Source organism: Leptonychotes weddellii, chromosome 2, assembly GCF_054177405.1.
Source record: "Leptonychotes weddellii isolate Sample4059 chromosome 2, ASM5417740v2, whole genome shotgun sequence".
In the NCBI taxonomy this organism is placed as follows: domain Eukaryota; kingdom Metazoa; phylum Chordata; class Mammalia; order Carnivora; family Phocidae; genus Leptonychotes; species Leptonychotes weddellii.
Window position 1 is genome coordinate 16533378 of NC_138370.1, and position 17097 is coordinate 16550474.

The 17097-nt window shown below is 37.5% G+C and overlaps 1 protein-coding gene across 1 annotated transcript in view; it reads left to right on the plus strand.

Moving 5' to 3' along the window:
* The first annotated feature begins 15233 nt into the window (after positions 1-15233).
* FRG1 (FSHD region gene 1) overlaps positions 15234-17097 on the plus strand; it is a 10189-nt gene continuing 8325 nt past the window's right edge. The window contains exons 1-2 of the mRNA XM_081812886.1: positions 15234-15510; positions 16803-16873. Of these exons, the coding sequence (XP_081669012.1) occupies positions 15449-15510; positions 16803-16873 (133 nt within the window). The 5' untranslated portion in view covers positions 15234-15448. The remainder of the gene's footprint in view (positions 15511-16802; positions 16874-17097) is intronic.

Below are 17097 nucleotides of genomic sequence, written 5' to 3' on the forward strand. Positions count from 1 at the left end.
TTTCCATAATCCTATGGAAAGTGACACAACAAATAGGCTTTGTGCACAGTGCAAACAGAAGCTGATTTCTTTTTTCCATCATCTAAAAAGCACATAAGGTAATTTCTAAACCAGCAGTAAAATCTATTTATAAAGAAAGCTGATTTGTTTTCTGCCCTTTCTAGCACACAGGTTCAATTTATTTCCTTACCATAAAAAGAGCCATTACTTTTTTTAAACAATCATAGTGCATTTTAGAAATGTTTTAATTTCAAAAAAAAAAATCAACTTACAAATTATAGTGTAAACAGCTTTCTTAAAATGGCCCCACTTTAGACCCAGTTTGCTGATTGATGATTTTGCTGTGCTTCAAGGCAGATGATTTCACAGTCATTGGGTATATAATATAATGATGTTTTTATAAGGCTGTTAGCATCCCTAAAAACATAATTATTATAAATGAAATTATAAGGGAAAAAGGGAAATCTATACTCTGACAATGCTCAATTGTGACCTAACTTATTGCTAAGCATTGTGTTTCTACAAGGAAAAACCCTGCGCATTCCTTCTATGGGACAAACCTAATAGCACCCTAAGAACTAAATAATTATAGAAGAGAAACTACAGTAATTTTTTCGCGTTGTGTTCTTGGGAATCCACCGCCTTGTGTTACTAGAAAGGGAAACAGCAGCACCTTGTGGACAATAAGAAAGTGGATACATTTTGCTCAAGTAGTATCCGTTTGTATTAAAAATACATTTTTTAGGTTTGTACAGCCCTTTCTCCAAAAGAAGTACTGTCACATTTATATGAAAAGGACAGCATAGCATTGCTTATAGAGAGTTATAGATGATCCCCAAAATGCATTCAGGGGGACATGGACTTTCTAAATTCCAAATTTGGGTGGGGAAAAAAATGATACAGATTTCTTTGAATGTATCCAAACTTAGAAGACAGACAAAAAAGCTCTAATCAGGCAGGTATCAGTGATGCCACGTCCCGCAATTCCTAATTTATGGTAATATCGTCATCTAAAAAGCAAATTCCAGCAACAACGGCACAAAAGGAAAGGGAAGGAAATGAGAGCTCAAACTCCACCTCCACACTCCTGAACTCCTCCTCCTGTCCACCAGTCAACAAAGCCCCCAACCTCTGCTTTACCCTCTCAGCTCCGCTCCCCTCCCTGCACCTGCAGTCCAGGGAACACTGACTGACTCCTCAGAACATTTGGAAGTCGTTTTCTAACCAAGGCGTGAAGGAACGCTGGTTCTCCAGCCCCGGGTCAAAGCTTACAGTCGAGGGCACCTCTCTCTGTCCTTGTTGCTCTACCCCTCTGTGCCACGTTCATGTAGCAGAAAAGCAAAACACCAAAGTGTATACCCTGACCTTTTATCTGTCCACCCTTTACTATCTGTTTGACCAAGTCCCAGGAGGGGCTGGAACTGGGCACCTCATCCAAGATCCAGGCAGTCCACCCCTATGGTCACATGCCCTCAGAACTTCCCACTTCTTCCACAGTGGAAGCTTTTGCTCCTCCTCCTGTCCAGTGGGAATTGCCCCATATATCATACCTTTAACCAAGACATTCCCCTCAGCCTGACTAAACTTTAGACAGACTTCTTCCTGACACCAGGCCCCTGACCTCCCTTTTCTTAGAACATTTACTTTAGAAAACTTGTAACTATAAATTCTTTCTATCCTTTTGAGACATAAATCATTTTTAAAGCCTCCTGCCAGTTTTACAACCCAGGAATGTCTTTCTCAAAGGATCTGGGAGCCAGGCCTTTGAAATGCAATCCTCATGAGAGATAGCATCCCTATCTCCCAGTCTCTGTGGGAGGGCGGGGACCTAACTTTGGTGGATGCCTTACGTCAAGTTATAAAACTACCTCCTGTTACGGAGATACAAGAAAGCTTATTTTTCCTTTGGTTCAACCCAATTAGCAAACACAGATGGCCCATGATCTCCCTTGTACCCTACCTCTTAAAATCCCCACGACCCTTTGTTTCAGTGAAGTTGAATTCAGACTGGATCCTCAGCTCTCTCCCCTACTGCAATAGCCTTGCATAAAGTCTCCCTTACTGGTTTACCTTTGTCGGGTGCAATTTTTTTCTTTGACACTTCCACCCACTCTAACTAAAATCTACAGTCAAATCCTGATAGAAGGCTATGCAGCCAAACTTGACTCTTGAATATGCAAACAGAGTCCTTTAGGATTTTAAAACCCATATCAACCTCAATAAATTGTTTCTCAGAATTTTTGTCTTGTTACAGGTTTCAAGTTCTTATTTTGGAATTGACAAGAAGAATACTTAATTTTAATAAGTTCCTAACTGCTTTTAATTTCTACTATCACAATCCTAATGTTTTCCATGGCAATGGATGCCTCTGGTGGAGCAAAGGAAATGTCAGAACAGAGCAAAGAAAAATCTCAGCAATCTATTTCAAAAAGTTACCTTCATTTAACACCGGTAGCTTAACTTAACATTCCTATGAGGTAGATGCTATTATTTTCCCCATTTTATGGGAAATTAAGATTTATAGTTTGTAACTAGCCAGCTTAAGTCACATAGCATGGTAGATATGGCAGGCACACAAAGAAGCAATGGTACTAGAAGTGGAGGAAGGAGAAGGGTTGGAGGGATGTATCTAGGTTTGTTAGGAAAGGGAAAAAAAAAAAAACTAGGAGGAGCCAAATTCTTGTTAGAAAAACGAATGGTCAGGATACTGGGGACTCAGTAAGACAAAAGAGAAGGTGAATTGGCAGTAAGAAAAGTGAGAGTCAAAAAGAACAGGGACATTAGAGACCACAACACTGAGAGTAGTCTATAGCTTACTATAGAGTTAAGTTTATAGCCATGGGAGTGTGTAGCTCAATTGAAGTGAAAGTAAAAGTCAATGGAGGATTAAATTATAAAGCATAATACATTGCTTGACATATGGTAGATTCTCCAGAAATATTAATAACCTCAAGAAAATCAGGAACTTCAAGGCTACTTACAGATCGTAAGCTATTTTCATCATATTCACATACGTGGACATGTTAGTATTCTCTCTAATGGGGGAAATAATTCAACAGCCTTGGTTACAGGCTATTAAAAGGATACCTCAGATCATGATCCACTAACCACAAGGTATTAGAATCACCAAAGCAAAGTATCTAGGGAAAAATTGTGAAAGATTTTCAGACGGACCAGAGAGATTACCAGGTATCGGCAATGGAAAATCCTACCTTGTCTAGCACAACCTTTGGGGTTATCTGATTCTGTGAGGTCCCTGGGTCTTTCTTGTGTTTGAGCTATTTGTAATTCTGTAAATTGCAGATCACTGATAGCAATACAAATGATTCTTGTCTATAGACATGCAAATGACTGACTTCTGATGAAAGTAGAATTAATATTCTTCCTCCCTCCACCTCACATCAAGAAGTCAGTTTTGAATCTATGGAAGCAAATCTATTTCAGTGTTCCTTACTGCCTAGATATATGTGGACCTTTCAATTCTCCAGAGAACTCATTATAGCATTTTATTAGATTGTTCATTAATTACTGAGCTAAATAAAAATCTTTGATAAGTGTTATTATATATTTGTAAGTAAATCATGATTACCCTCTTAAACAATTTTCCTTTAACATTGCTAAAAATGTAATTTCTGTTCCCCACTAAACCTACTGACTGAATTGAAATCTCAGCCTTAAAGCCCAAGAATCTTCATTGTCTGGGTGCCTGGTTGGCTCAGTCAGTTAAGCATATGACTTGATTTCAGCTCAGGTCATGATCTCAGGGTCGCGAGATCGAGCCTTGCCACAGGCTCCACACTGAGCTTAAGATGCTCTCTCTCCCTTTCCCTCTGCCCCATCCCATTTGTGCTCAATCTCTCTCGGAAAAAAAAAAAAAAAAATCCTGCATTGTTATTAAGCTCTTCAAGTGATTTTTAGGCATACTAGAGTTCATTAATTGCTGAGGTCTATTAATATAATTCCTTAGGCTCAAATAAATTATTATATTTATAATTCTATCCTCACCAAGGTAACTTTTTGGCTAACAAAAATGGAAGAGACAATTTTTTCAATAAGAGTGCGACCGGTAATGGATAGATCAATCATACATTTCAGTTAAGAGGAGGAATCCTAAAAAACTATTACATGTATACCTATAAAACTTTTTAAACTTAAAAGCTACATGTGTAAATAAATTTGCCAATATTTTGATACCGGGTCAAAGCCTTATATAGATTCACTGGAGTTTCTTGCAGAAACCATGCCAATGATGTCTTGTCCCTGATTTCTAGCTTCACATTCTATAAGTGAAAACTGGGACAAAGCAATCCAAGAACTGAGTCACAGATTTGACAGTTTTTCCCATTTGTTTCCAGTTGTCTTGCCTACAATTTATTGTTTCATCTTTCCAATGCATTCAGCTTATTTTTCAGAGAAACAATACTCCTATTATATTCATTTTCTCAGTTTACATAATATTTGATTAGATGATATAACAGCAGGAACAAATGACATAAACACATTTGGAAGCAAACACAAATGTGTTTTAGAAAATGTAAAAGTATATGATGGGAGCAGAAATATATGGGCATTAAGAGTAGATTTAAAAAAAAAAGAGTAGCTCAACAGTTTTCAGCTTACAGTGGACATTGGTTAGTAGGTTTTACAGGAATATCAGAGAATGTTGGTTTATTGGGAAAATCAGTTAGTGGATATCAACTAAGGGAGCATCTAATATGTCTTAATTGCACCTACTGTGTCATAATTTGTGAAGGAGATACTCCAGGACAGGGTAAACCTTCCCTGAAAAGGGCCAGAGGATAAATATTTTAGGCTTTGCAGGTCACAAAATCTCTGTAGCAACAATGGAACTCTGCCATTTTATCAGGAAAGCAGCCATAGCACATGGCTATATTCCAATAAAACTTTATTTAAAGACAGGGGAACATTGCCTGATGGCCATGTATAGATTTTGCTCTTTTTGTACAATTTTCTAAATCAGCAGCTCCTAACCTTTTGCTACCAAGAATCATTTTTAATTCACCTCTTCTCCATTCCATGTTTGAAAACCCTTTTTTAAAGAAAGTATATTTATTTCTTTTGTTTCCTACTTTATTTTTAATTGATCAAAGACATATAGGGTTATGCATTAGAGATTCTAGTCAATATGAGATAACCAACATTACTATACTCTGTTGACTGAATACTGAATAGAAATAAAGACATTCAGCCATAGTCTTTTAAATCTGTGTAGCTTTATCTAGTATGAATGTACACTGTTGACATTTTTTAAATATTAAATACAATTTTTGGTTATCACCACACCTGACTTCCCGTTCTTACATTCAAGGATTCCTTAGGAGCTTGGGAAATCATGCAGACAAATAATAAATATGGACACAATGGACTTGAAATACACTTTAGACCTAATAGACATATACAGAACATTCATTCCAACAGCAGAATTTGTATTCTTCTAAAGCACACAAAACATTCTCTGGGGACGCCTGGGTGGCTCAGTTGGTTAAGCGACTGCCTTCGGCTCAGGTCATGATCCTGGAGTCCCGGGATCGAGTCCCGCATCGGGCTCCCTGCTCGGCGGGGAGTCTGCTTCTCCCTCTGACCTTCCTCCCTCTCATGCTCTCTGTCTCTCATTCTCTCTCTCTCAAATAAATAAATAAAATCTTTAAAAAAAAAAAATTCTCTGGGACAGAGCAAACGATAGCTCACAAAACAAGACTTAGAAAATTTAAAAAAATTAAAATCAACTACCTTTTCTGACCACAATGGTATGACCACTAGAAATAAATACAGGAGGAAATCAGCAAAATTCACTAATTTATGGAAATTAAATAACATACTCTTAAATAACCAATTTAAGAGTTAAAGCAGAAATAAAAAAGAGAAATTGAAAATATCTTGAAGCAAACAAAAATGGAAACACAACATACTAAAACCTATGGGAGGCAGCAAAAGCAGTTCTAAGAAGAAAGTTTATAGTAATAAATGCCTACATTAAGAAAAAAAGAAAGATCTCAAAGAAAGATCCTAATTTTACACTTTAAGGAACTAGAAAAAGAAGAACAAAGTAAGCCCAAAGTTTTCTGAAGGAAGAAAATCACAAAGACCAGACCAGAAATAAATGAAATAGAGACCAGAGAAACATTAGAGAAGATCGATGAAACTAAGATCTAGTTTCTTGAAAAGATAAATAAAATTGACAAACCTTTAGCTAGACTAATTTAAAAAAGGGAAGATTAAAATAAAATCATAAATGAAAGAGGAGACATTACATCTGATACCACAGAAATAAAAAGGATCCTAAGAATTACTGTAAATAATTATATGCCAATAAATTGGATGACCTGGAAGAAATGGCCAAATTCCCAGAAACATACAACTAACCAAGACTAAATCATGAAAAAAATAGAAAACCTGAATAGTCTAATAATGAGTAAGATTAAATGAGTAATCAAAAATCTCCCAGCAAAGAAAATTCCAAGGCCAGATGGTTTCCCTGGTGAATACTACCAGAAATTTAAATAATTAACACCAATCTTTGTCAAACTCTTAAAAAATTAAAGAGGAGGGAACACTCCCACACTCATTTTGTGAGGCCACCACTACCCTGATACCAAAGCCAGATAAGGATACTACAAGAAAAGAAAACTATAGGCCAATATCCCCGATTAATGCAAATGCAAAATTCTCAACAAAATATTAGCAAACTGAATTCATCAACACATTAAAAGAATCATATGCCATGATCAAGTGGGATTTATCTCTGGGATGCAAGAATGTGTCAACATACACAAATCAATAAGTGTGATATACCACCTTAATAGAATGAAAAATAAAAATCATATAATCTTGTTAATAAGATGAAGAAAAAGCATTTGACAAAATACAACATCCTTTCACTACAAAAACTCTTAACAAATTGGGTATAGAAGGGACGTACCTCAAATAATGAAGGCATATATGACAAGCCCAAAGTGAACATTCTACACAATGGTGAAGTTTGAAAGTTTTCCTCTAAGATCAGGAACAAGACAAGGGCTCCCACTCTTACCACTGCTATTAAGCATAGTACTTGAAATCCTCACCAGAGCAATTAGGAAAGAAAAAGAAATAAAAAGCATCCAAATGAGAAAGGAAGAATCAAAATTTTCTTTGTTTGCAGATGACATGGTCTCACATATAAAAAATAAAGACTTCAGGAAAAAACAAGTTAGAATTAACCAATGAACTCAGTAAAGTTGCAGGATGTAAAATCAACATACATAAATCAGTTGCATTTCTATACACTAAAAACAAAATATCTGAAAAAAAAAATTTAAAAAATCCCATTCACAATACCATCAAAAACAATAAAATACTTGAAATAAATTTAACCAAGAAGGTGAAAGAGCTGTAAAGTGAAAATGACAAGACTTGGACGAAAGACATTGAAGAAGACACAAACAAATGGAAAGATATCCTGTGTTCATGGATCAGAAGAATTAATATTGTTAAATGTCTAAACTACTCCAAAGCCATCTATAGATTCAGTGCAGTCCCTGTGAAAATTCCAGTGGCATTTTTCATAGAAATAAAAAAAAAAATCCTAAAAATTCATATGGGACAACAAAATACCCTGAAGAGCAAAAGCATTCCTGAGAAAGGAATAAAGCTGGAGATATCATACCTCCTCATTTCAAACTATATTATAAGCTACAGTAATCAAAACAATATGGTACTGGCATAAAAATAGATATGTAGACCAATGGCATATAATTGAGAGCTCAGAAATAAACCTTTGCATAAATGGTAAACCAGTATTTCATAAGTGAGCCAAAAATACTTGATGATAAAAGGATATTCTCTTCAATAAACGATGCTGGGAAAACTGGATAATCACATGCAGAGAAATTAAATCAGACCCGTATCTTATGTGATTCACAAAAATTAACTTGGAAGAAATTAAAAACTTAAACATAAGACCTGAAACCATAAAACTTAGGGAAAACATAGGGAAAATCTCCTCAACATTGGGCTTTGCAGTGACTTTTTGGGTATAACACCAAAAGCACAAGCAACAAAAGCAAAACAAACAGATGAGACTACATCAAACTAAAAAGCTTCTGCATAGCAAAAGAAATAATCAACAAAATGAAAAGGCAATCTACAGAGTGGAAGAAAAAGATTTGTAAATCATATATCTCATAAAGGGGTAATATCCAAAATAAATAAGGAACTCATAAATCTCAATAACAAATAAAAAATAAATAAAATCCTATTAAAATGGGCAGAGAAACTAAATAGACATTTTTCCAAAGAAAATATACAAATGGCCAACAGGTACATTAAAAGATGCCCAACATCACTAGTCATCAGGGAAATGTAAATTGAAACCACAATGAGATATCATTTCACACCTGTTAAAATGGCTATTATCAAAAAGACAAAAAATAGCAAGTGTTGGCAAGGAAGTGGAGAAAAGGAAATCCTGTGCCCTGTTGGTGGGAATGTTTTCCACTATGGAAAACAGTATGGAGATTCTTGAAAAAGTTAAAAGTAGAACTACCATATGATCCAGCAATCCTGCTTCTGGGTATATATTCAAAGGAAAGGAAATTAGTATCTTAAAGAGACATCTGCACTCCCGTGTTCATTGCAGTATTATTCACAATAGCTAAGATATGGAAATAACTTAAGTGTCCATCTACGGATGAATGGATAAATAAGATGTGATATATACACACATACAAAATGGAATATTTATACACTGCAATGGAATATTATTCAAGCCATTAGAAAGAAAGAAATCTTCCATTTGCAATAACATGGATGTGTCTAAGGGCATTATGCTTAAGTGAAATAAGTCAGACAGAGAAAATAAATACTGTATGATCCCACTTACTTGTGGAATTTTTAAAAAAGCAAACTCATAGCAACAACAAATGGTGGTTATCAGGAGCTGGGAAGGTGAGGAAAATGGAGGGATGCTGGTCAAAGCAAACAAACTTCCAATTATAAGATAAATAAGTTCAGGGGATCCAATGTACAGCATGGTGATTATGGTTAATAATACTGTATTAACTCCTTGCAAGTTACTAAGAGAGTATATCTTAAATGATCTCACTGTGAAAAAAAAGTAAATTATGTGAGGTGTTAGAGGTTTTATCTAATGATATTGTGGTAATTTCTCAATATATAAGCATGTCAGACTAACACCATAAACCTATACAATGTTGTATGTCAATTACATCTCAATAAATCTGGATGGATAAACAAATAAATAAATAAATAAATAAATAAATATTGATGTTGCTGTGATGCTTTAATGAGAAACTAAAATAACTTTGAGAGTAGATTAACACCAACAAAAAAATCTTTAGGAGCCTCAGGATCTTAGATTGGAAACCATTGCTCCATGTGAGAAATGAATGAAAAAAAAAAATGAAAGAGGGAGGGAAGAGGGATGAGCACATCCAAAATTGTAAATTAATCAATGGCAGTGTATTTTATTAATCAGTTTGTCAACTTTGGGGTGCCAGATCCAACAGGATACTAACATGGATTATGGTAATACCACCTCTAGTAAGATTTTGTTTTAGCTCACTGACCATATTACCAATATCATCCTGAAATATTCTGAACTTCTGACTTAATTCTGTGAACAATTCTGTTAGCAGTCACCCTACATACTCTTTAATAGAAGGAATTGTGCTGGGAAGGGAAAATAATTACAGGAATAAAAATTGTTGCTTCTGGCTCAGGTGAGACAAAAGTAAACAATCAATATTTCTTAAAGAATTATAAAAATCGGGATGTCAGAATAAATTCAATGTAACTATAGATGTAAATTGAATGGACACTATTTACTGGTAGCAGGAGGATGTATAACAACTGTAGCTTTAATTTCATTAAATAGAGTTGAAAATTCACTGTAGCTTTGTAGCCTTTGTGGGCTACCTTCATGCATTCTGTTTTTTTCTCTTTTTTTCTCCTCAATAATAAACTTAGCTAATCCAGTTTTTAAAACATAATATTTTTTAAGATTTTATTTATTTGACAGAGAGAGAGTGAGCAGAGGGAGGGACAGAGGAGAGGGAGAGAGAAAATCTCAAGCAGACTCCCCACTGAGTGCAAAACCTGACTCAGGGCTCAATTTCAGGACCCTAAGCTCATGACCTGAGCTGAAATCAAGAGTTGGTCGTTCAACTGACTGAGCCACCCAGGCACCCCTAAAAACATAATATTTTTAGCAGACTAATGGCTTTTGACATAGTTGTCTACTAATGCCTATCAATTACCATAATCGAAGCTCTGTTTCCTCCATTCTTCCTTCTGCATCATAAATATTTGTTGATTTTTTTTGTATCAGATCTAAATGTTTCTCCTGTGTTTATTTTCATCCAAAAAATAGAACAGGATTTTAGTAAAGTTAGTGCACTTGGTCTGAACCCAATGTAGACCTCGCTGCGCTCATGCTGAAATCACTATCAAATGTAATCTTTTGCTCCCAGAAAACGAAGAAAGTACCGTCTGCCCTTGTCAAAATAAATTGTTTTACTTTGCTTTTAAAAAATCAGTGAAGTAGTATATTCCTTCCAGCAAAATCAAGAAATAAAAATTTGGAAATGTAAAACATGCTGTTGAGTCTCTGCATAAGGATGCTAATAGAGCATAAATAACAACTTAAATTTTCATTTCAAATGAAAGACAGTTTTTAAGAGGGGAAGGGTTAGTAATTTGTTAAAAGCCTTCAATTTAAATTGCTGCAACCACATGTAAGGATTTTCTTTCATTTAAAGCCTTTTACAAGAACACTTTAAAGCATAATTGGTCTCTCCCCTAAATCTAGTCCAAAGTCACCGTTTACAACTGAAGATCAAAGATTTCAGGCATGATTTTGAAGCTCTCGCACTTTACAAAATGCTGTTTGCAACATTAGATTTCTAACATTTTAACTTTCTTTTTTTTTTGTAGCAGTAAGCTGCATTCATCTCTACCCCTACACACTCCTTTCATTTAATATACAATTTTTCTGAGTATTCTTACCCATCTTTAATTATAAATATAACAGAAGTATATAATACAGTACAATACATATAGTATGTGTATAAATATTTTATCTAGTCATACAATTTTCCTTTAAAAAATATTTTATTTTTAGAAATTTGAGAACAGCCTTCTTCAGCTACTAGCAATGAAAACATAAAAGCTAGGTCAATGTTTTCCAAATTTGCCTGGCTGTAAGAATCACTTCTGACAGTTGTCAAAAATACCTATTCCTGGGTCTCATCAATGATCTTCTGAATAAGAACCACTATGTGGGGGACCTGCGAATCAGTATCTTAAACAAATATCTGCTGCGGTTCTTATCAGTAAAGCTTGGAAAATCACACAAGGATCCCTGTCATTGAATAACCTTGAAAACTTGGAACGGTTACTAAAAACACATGAACAGAATTTCAAAATCCTCCTTTTGCTGAAAACAGTGTTTGTTCACACCTCCTCATCCTCCTCAACTCATCAAGAACCTAGAGGACTTACATAACTCCTGAAAACCACTGACACCTGGGAGGATCTGGAAATGAAACTAATGAAGAAGAAAATCAGCTGTTTAACTTAAAAACGGAGGGTGGGAATAGAAGGGAGAGTCATGAATTTATCTTAATTTCAGCATAAGGTATTGATTTGGTTCTACAAATGAAACTGGTCTCATTTTTATTTTCTATAACTTTGTGCTACAACTCTGTGTATATACAGTGGCTGAACAAGAAGGAACGAAATCCACAAATGCAGAATGTACCATCCCTTATTTGCTTCCCATGCAGCCAGTCAATAGCAAGCTGCTCTTACCTCTTCTCCACCTACTCTTTACGTCAAGCCAACTTCCCGCCACACTGCTCTGCTGAAAATGCTTCCCCACACGTCACCTGTAGGTTAACTCAATGGCCTTCCTTCCATCCTGTTCTTCTGAACATCTTCAATATTAAATAATATTGCTCTTTCTGGAGTTTCTACTTAGACTTGATTTCTGTAATTTTACTGTAACCCTGTTATTGACTTCCTCTTTTATCTTCGTGTCTTCACTTTTTCTTTCTACCCCCTTACTATATGGTTCTATGGTTTAGTTCCTGCTCTTCTGGTCTCTCGACATTCATTCCCTCAGAGCACGCATCCATTCTCTTGCTTTCAACATTCCTGCCAATGTGATGATAACCTATAATAATAACAAGGTTGGTGATAGTCACAACTGATACCTACTGAGCACTTACTTGTGGATCGCAACCACTCTACATGAATTACACCATTAATCCTCATAACTCTCAGAGATACTATTACTAACCCTATTTTAAGAGATGAGGAAATTGAGTTTTTGCCAAATGTCACTTACAAAAGCCAACATGGGCACCCTCTCATCCTATCTCTTTTTTTCATGGCTCTGGGAATTTTTTCTCAGCATGGACCCAGATTGTTATGGTATAAGAAAAAGGGAAGTAGTGTGAAAATATTGGAAAAGATGTGATACTAGTATACAAGGATACTAACCCACCAAATTATTTGCTATGGTTTTGTTTTCTGAGTCAGTTTTGAGACGGGCCCATCCTGATTCTATGGTGCCACCAGGAATCAGGAGTTTAAAAATGTCTCCTAAGATTCCCAAAGCCAACTGGTCTCCACGTTTTCTACATTATGTAAAGAGTTGTGGCTTGAATAAGAGGGTTTTGGTATCACTTACACAACTCACCACACTGTTTTGTGCCAGTTTAGCATACTGATACCCAGTGTTGTGTTTGGAGTGGCCATTGTGCTTCCTATTATGATTGCAAGATGCCCTTCAACAACAACAATGGGAAACTTTGAAAAAAATGGCGGTATAAGACCTGGAAAATACACAGCACAGCTGGGGCCACACAGCGAGGTTATATGGGGCAGAAGGACAGGGGATGGCGAGCACACAAGTGTGCACAGGCTGGGGGTTCTGCTTTTATTGGAGCCAGGGGTGAGGGCCTAGGGTTTCATAGGCTCACTCTTAGAGAATTTAAAACATAAGAGTGCGAATTTAAAGCTCAGGAAGAGAAAAGACAAGTGGCCCAAATGGTCAGGTATTGAAAACAACCAAGATCACAAAGGAGCCTCAGTGGGGTGGGAGGTGGCCTGGCTCTTTATCTAGTCTTGTGTTTGGCCGTGTGTTTATTTGAGATAACCATCTTTTGCCAGTTATTTGCATTACAAAAAGAAAAGCCAAGGCTCAGGGCTTACACGACAAACGCGGGTACTGCAGAATAACCATCCTGGAGTACCGCTCTGTTCATTTCACCCCCTGAAATTTAATCCCTCGCAACTGGTTCCTGATTTCATGCCAATTTTTCAGCCACAAAATGACCCCACTTTGCTTTCTCAATCCTGGTTCCCACCACTGTACTCTACATGCCTGCGCTCCAACCAACCGAGCCATTCACTGCTCCTTTCACAGGCCCAGCACTCATCCAACTCCTTGACTTTGTCCATACTACTGCCCCATCTTATCACCAAGCACACAGTGTCTTTGCAGAGATGGTTAACAAATAAATAAGGAATGGATCTCCAGTGGCCTCCATGATATGCTACACCCCTCCAATTTTCTTCCTCCGATTTTTCTACCACAAACCCTCCTATCTAATCAAGCCACACTCCTAAATGCTCCACTGTCTTTGTTATCCCAGAGCTACACTTCGGGCTTTAGAATCTTAACATGTTAACAAACATTTATGCAGGATCTACTTTGAGGCAGGTACAGCATGGGGTGTACGTGAAACAAAGATGAATAAGCTATTTATGTTTCTGCCCTGAAAAAGCAAACAATTAGCTACAGAATGAGAAATGCAGGATGCTTGGGGATGGTGTTTTGGAGTGTTAGCCCGGAAAAATAAAACTTTCAGTTATTTTACTAGCAAAATGGGTTTATTAGGGAATAACAGAATTGCAATTCAGGACATGCAAGCTATGGCAAAACCATGGGCAAGTCTAACAAACAAAGAAGAGGAACATTATTTTGCGCGGAAGAAGGAGGAAACTGGGAGAGATTATTCTGAACAAAAGTCCATTGGGGGAAAAAAGTCCAGCTGATGATGGTTTCTAAGGGCTGAGCTGCAGGGGTAGAAGATCTTGCAGGAGTATCTTGTAGGAGATACCATATACATCTTTCCCTTGCAGGGGCCTGTAATTAATGATTCTTTCCTACTGATGATTCTTCTGTTGGGGTCTGTAATTGACAATTCTTCCTGTAATTGAAGTTGAGTGGTAAGGCTTCGCCTCCTAACTTCCTCTTCTCTCCTCCTTTCTCCGTTTTAGTGAGGTTTCCCTTTATTAATATTCACAGAAGCAAATAATGCCCCAGTTTGTCTTAAAGGTTGAAAAACCGTGCCAAGTGAAGAGCGTGGGAAAGAGGAAAGGGCAGCATTCCAGGCAGCAGAAGCAAACAGAGACCATTCAAACATCCCCAGCCACTTAGTGTGACCGGAACTAAGGTGGCAGGGGTTAAGTGGTGTGAAAAGAGGCCAGACTGTCAAGAGTTTATTAAGTGATGCCAGGATTTTCCCTCCCGAAAGTAACAGGCTGTGTTTAATAGATTTTAGATAGGGGAATAATCGGCTATTTCTCTAGAAAGATCCGTCGGGTAGCATTATCAGAGATGGCTTGGAAGAGGGAGAAAATGGCATCAGGGAAGTGAACTATGAAACTGTTGAAGAGATTGGAGCAGGCAGGAGAAATACTCAGTGACTGAGACTGAAAGCCTCTGTAAAGACCCATCCTACACAGACTTCTCTGCTTACATTAGTTGTCAACGTCAACCTCCCATCCCACCTCCACCCAAATTCCTACAGCGCTTGTGAAATCTGTGGCCCAAATTTCTGCACTTAATTATATTTTCTTTTACTCCCTAGTTGTTTCCTGTACGTTACTCAAGTCTCTCTAGTTAACACAATAGGCGTTTATGGAATTGCAAGGCCTTGTAAATCGTCCGAGGTCCGATAATACACTCGGTCGCGCGGGGTAGTCAGGCCCAGCTCACAGCTAGTAGAACGGGGAGGGCTGATTAAATCGTCGCCCTTCTCCTGAGACCTAGCAGGAGATACCTCAAGAATGGCTCCACAGCTATTAGGCCGTCTGCGTCCACCAGAGGGCGCGTCTCCCCAGGTTTCCTCATTTAGGGAAGCCCGAACGTTCAGTTCTCAAGAGCAAAAGAACCCTGACGTATTGCGGCCCTCTGCAGTTGCCGTAGCCCCAGACGGTACACAGGAAGTAGAATTCAAGAGTCGGGTGAAAAAACACTAGGGACGCAGTAGGGGCAAGCCCACTCCCGCGGTTACGTACGCTTTCCGGGAGTCTGCAGTGTGAATATTTTGGGGCCTCCCTCGCCAGTTCCTTCTCCAGTAGAGGTATTTTGCCCTTAGCCAGCTCTCATCTCTTTATTCAGAGTGTCCCCGGACCTATGGCCGAATACTCGTATGTGAAGTCCACCAAACTCGTGCTCAAGGGAACCAAGGCTAAGAGGTAAGGCCAAAGTTTGTTTTGGAGACTGGCGCTTTTCTGACAGCACTGCGTCTTCGCCTCCCCTCCCCGGTAGAGAGTCTCAGGGAAGCCTTAGAGAGCTGTTATTCAGGCTCCCGGCCCTTGGGCCTGGCTGCGCCTCACTTCCGGGCACCTGTAAGAGCTGGAGAGACAGGCCGCCGGAGACGCGCCTGACTGTCGCGCCTTCAAAAGGGAGGAGACAGGAGAGCGAGACCAGTAGCCCAGGAGCCACAAGTTTGGGTCCCTTCATAAGGCCCCCCTCAGAGCCCCGCAGGGTGCGCCCGCCTTAGTCTGATGATGCCATGGGTCATAACAATAACTTCCTTTATTAGGGATACTTATTTTCACCATTGTTTCCCTCCCCCGTAAAAAAAAAAATCCTTAATTTTTTAATACAGTATGCAGATGTGGGTTTTGATAGGGATACGGGCTCAAATCTGGATTCCCACCAGTTACTTGTTTTGCAGTTTGTGGCAAGTTCGTTAATATCCTTGAGCTTCCACTTAATCATTCATTAGGAAAGATTAATGGTACTATAAAAAGATTATGAGGATTAAATGAGGTAACATGTACAGTAAGGAGAGCCAGAGGCAAGGAGAAGGCTGTAGTGCCATGTTGTAGCATGTATCAATACTCTTATTTTTATGGCTAAATAATATTTCATTGTATAGATATACCACATTTTGTTTTTCCATTCATCAGTTGATGGACATTTGGGTTGTTTCCACTTTTTGGTTGTTATGGATAATGCTGCTTTGAATATTCTAATAACATTTTTGTGTGGATGTGTGTTTTCATTTCTCTTGGATATATACCTAGGAGTAAATTGTTAGGTCATATGGTAACCCTGTGTTTAGCTTTTTGAAGAACCCCAAACTACTTTCTAAAATGGCTATGCCATTTTACATTTTCACCAGCAACACATGAAGGTACATGTCATCTCTTAATCCTCACAGTAACCTTAAGAGCGTAAATGATTATCCTCATTTTACAGGTGAGAAACTGACAGAGATTAAGTGAATTTTCCAAAAGTCACAGATAGCAAGATTAAAAAAGCAGTCTGGCTCCAGAACCTGTTCTCTTAACTATAACACAATACATACAGGATCAGAAGTGATTTCTCAATATTAGAAGAGAGTATATCAGTGTAGAAGACTGTAAATCAATAATTCATAAATCTGTACAGCTTAAAAGATTCTTCTAAGATTGCATCTTGTGATACTTAACATCAAATCAATATTTATAAACTCATCTATATAAATTATCTCCTGCAGTAAGAAAAAAAAGAGCAAAGAGAAGAAGAGAAAAAGAGAAGAAGATGAAGAAACTCAACTTGATATTGTTGGTAAGATTTCTATACTTTATTCTGAGAAAAGTTAACATTGGTTGAGCTGCCTTTAAAAATATTTTCCTAGTTAGGGATAAGTAGTTCAAAGAAAGTCAAAAGAACTTGTGATCTATACATAGTTTTCTTAAAGTGTTCAATATTATTTAAAGTTATGGATTCTTTTTATTGTCTGGCACAGTAGATGTCACTGATGCCTTTTTTTCATCATCAGGACAAGGCAC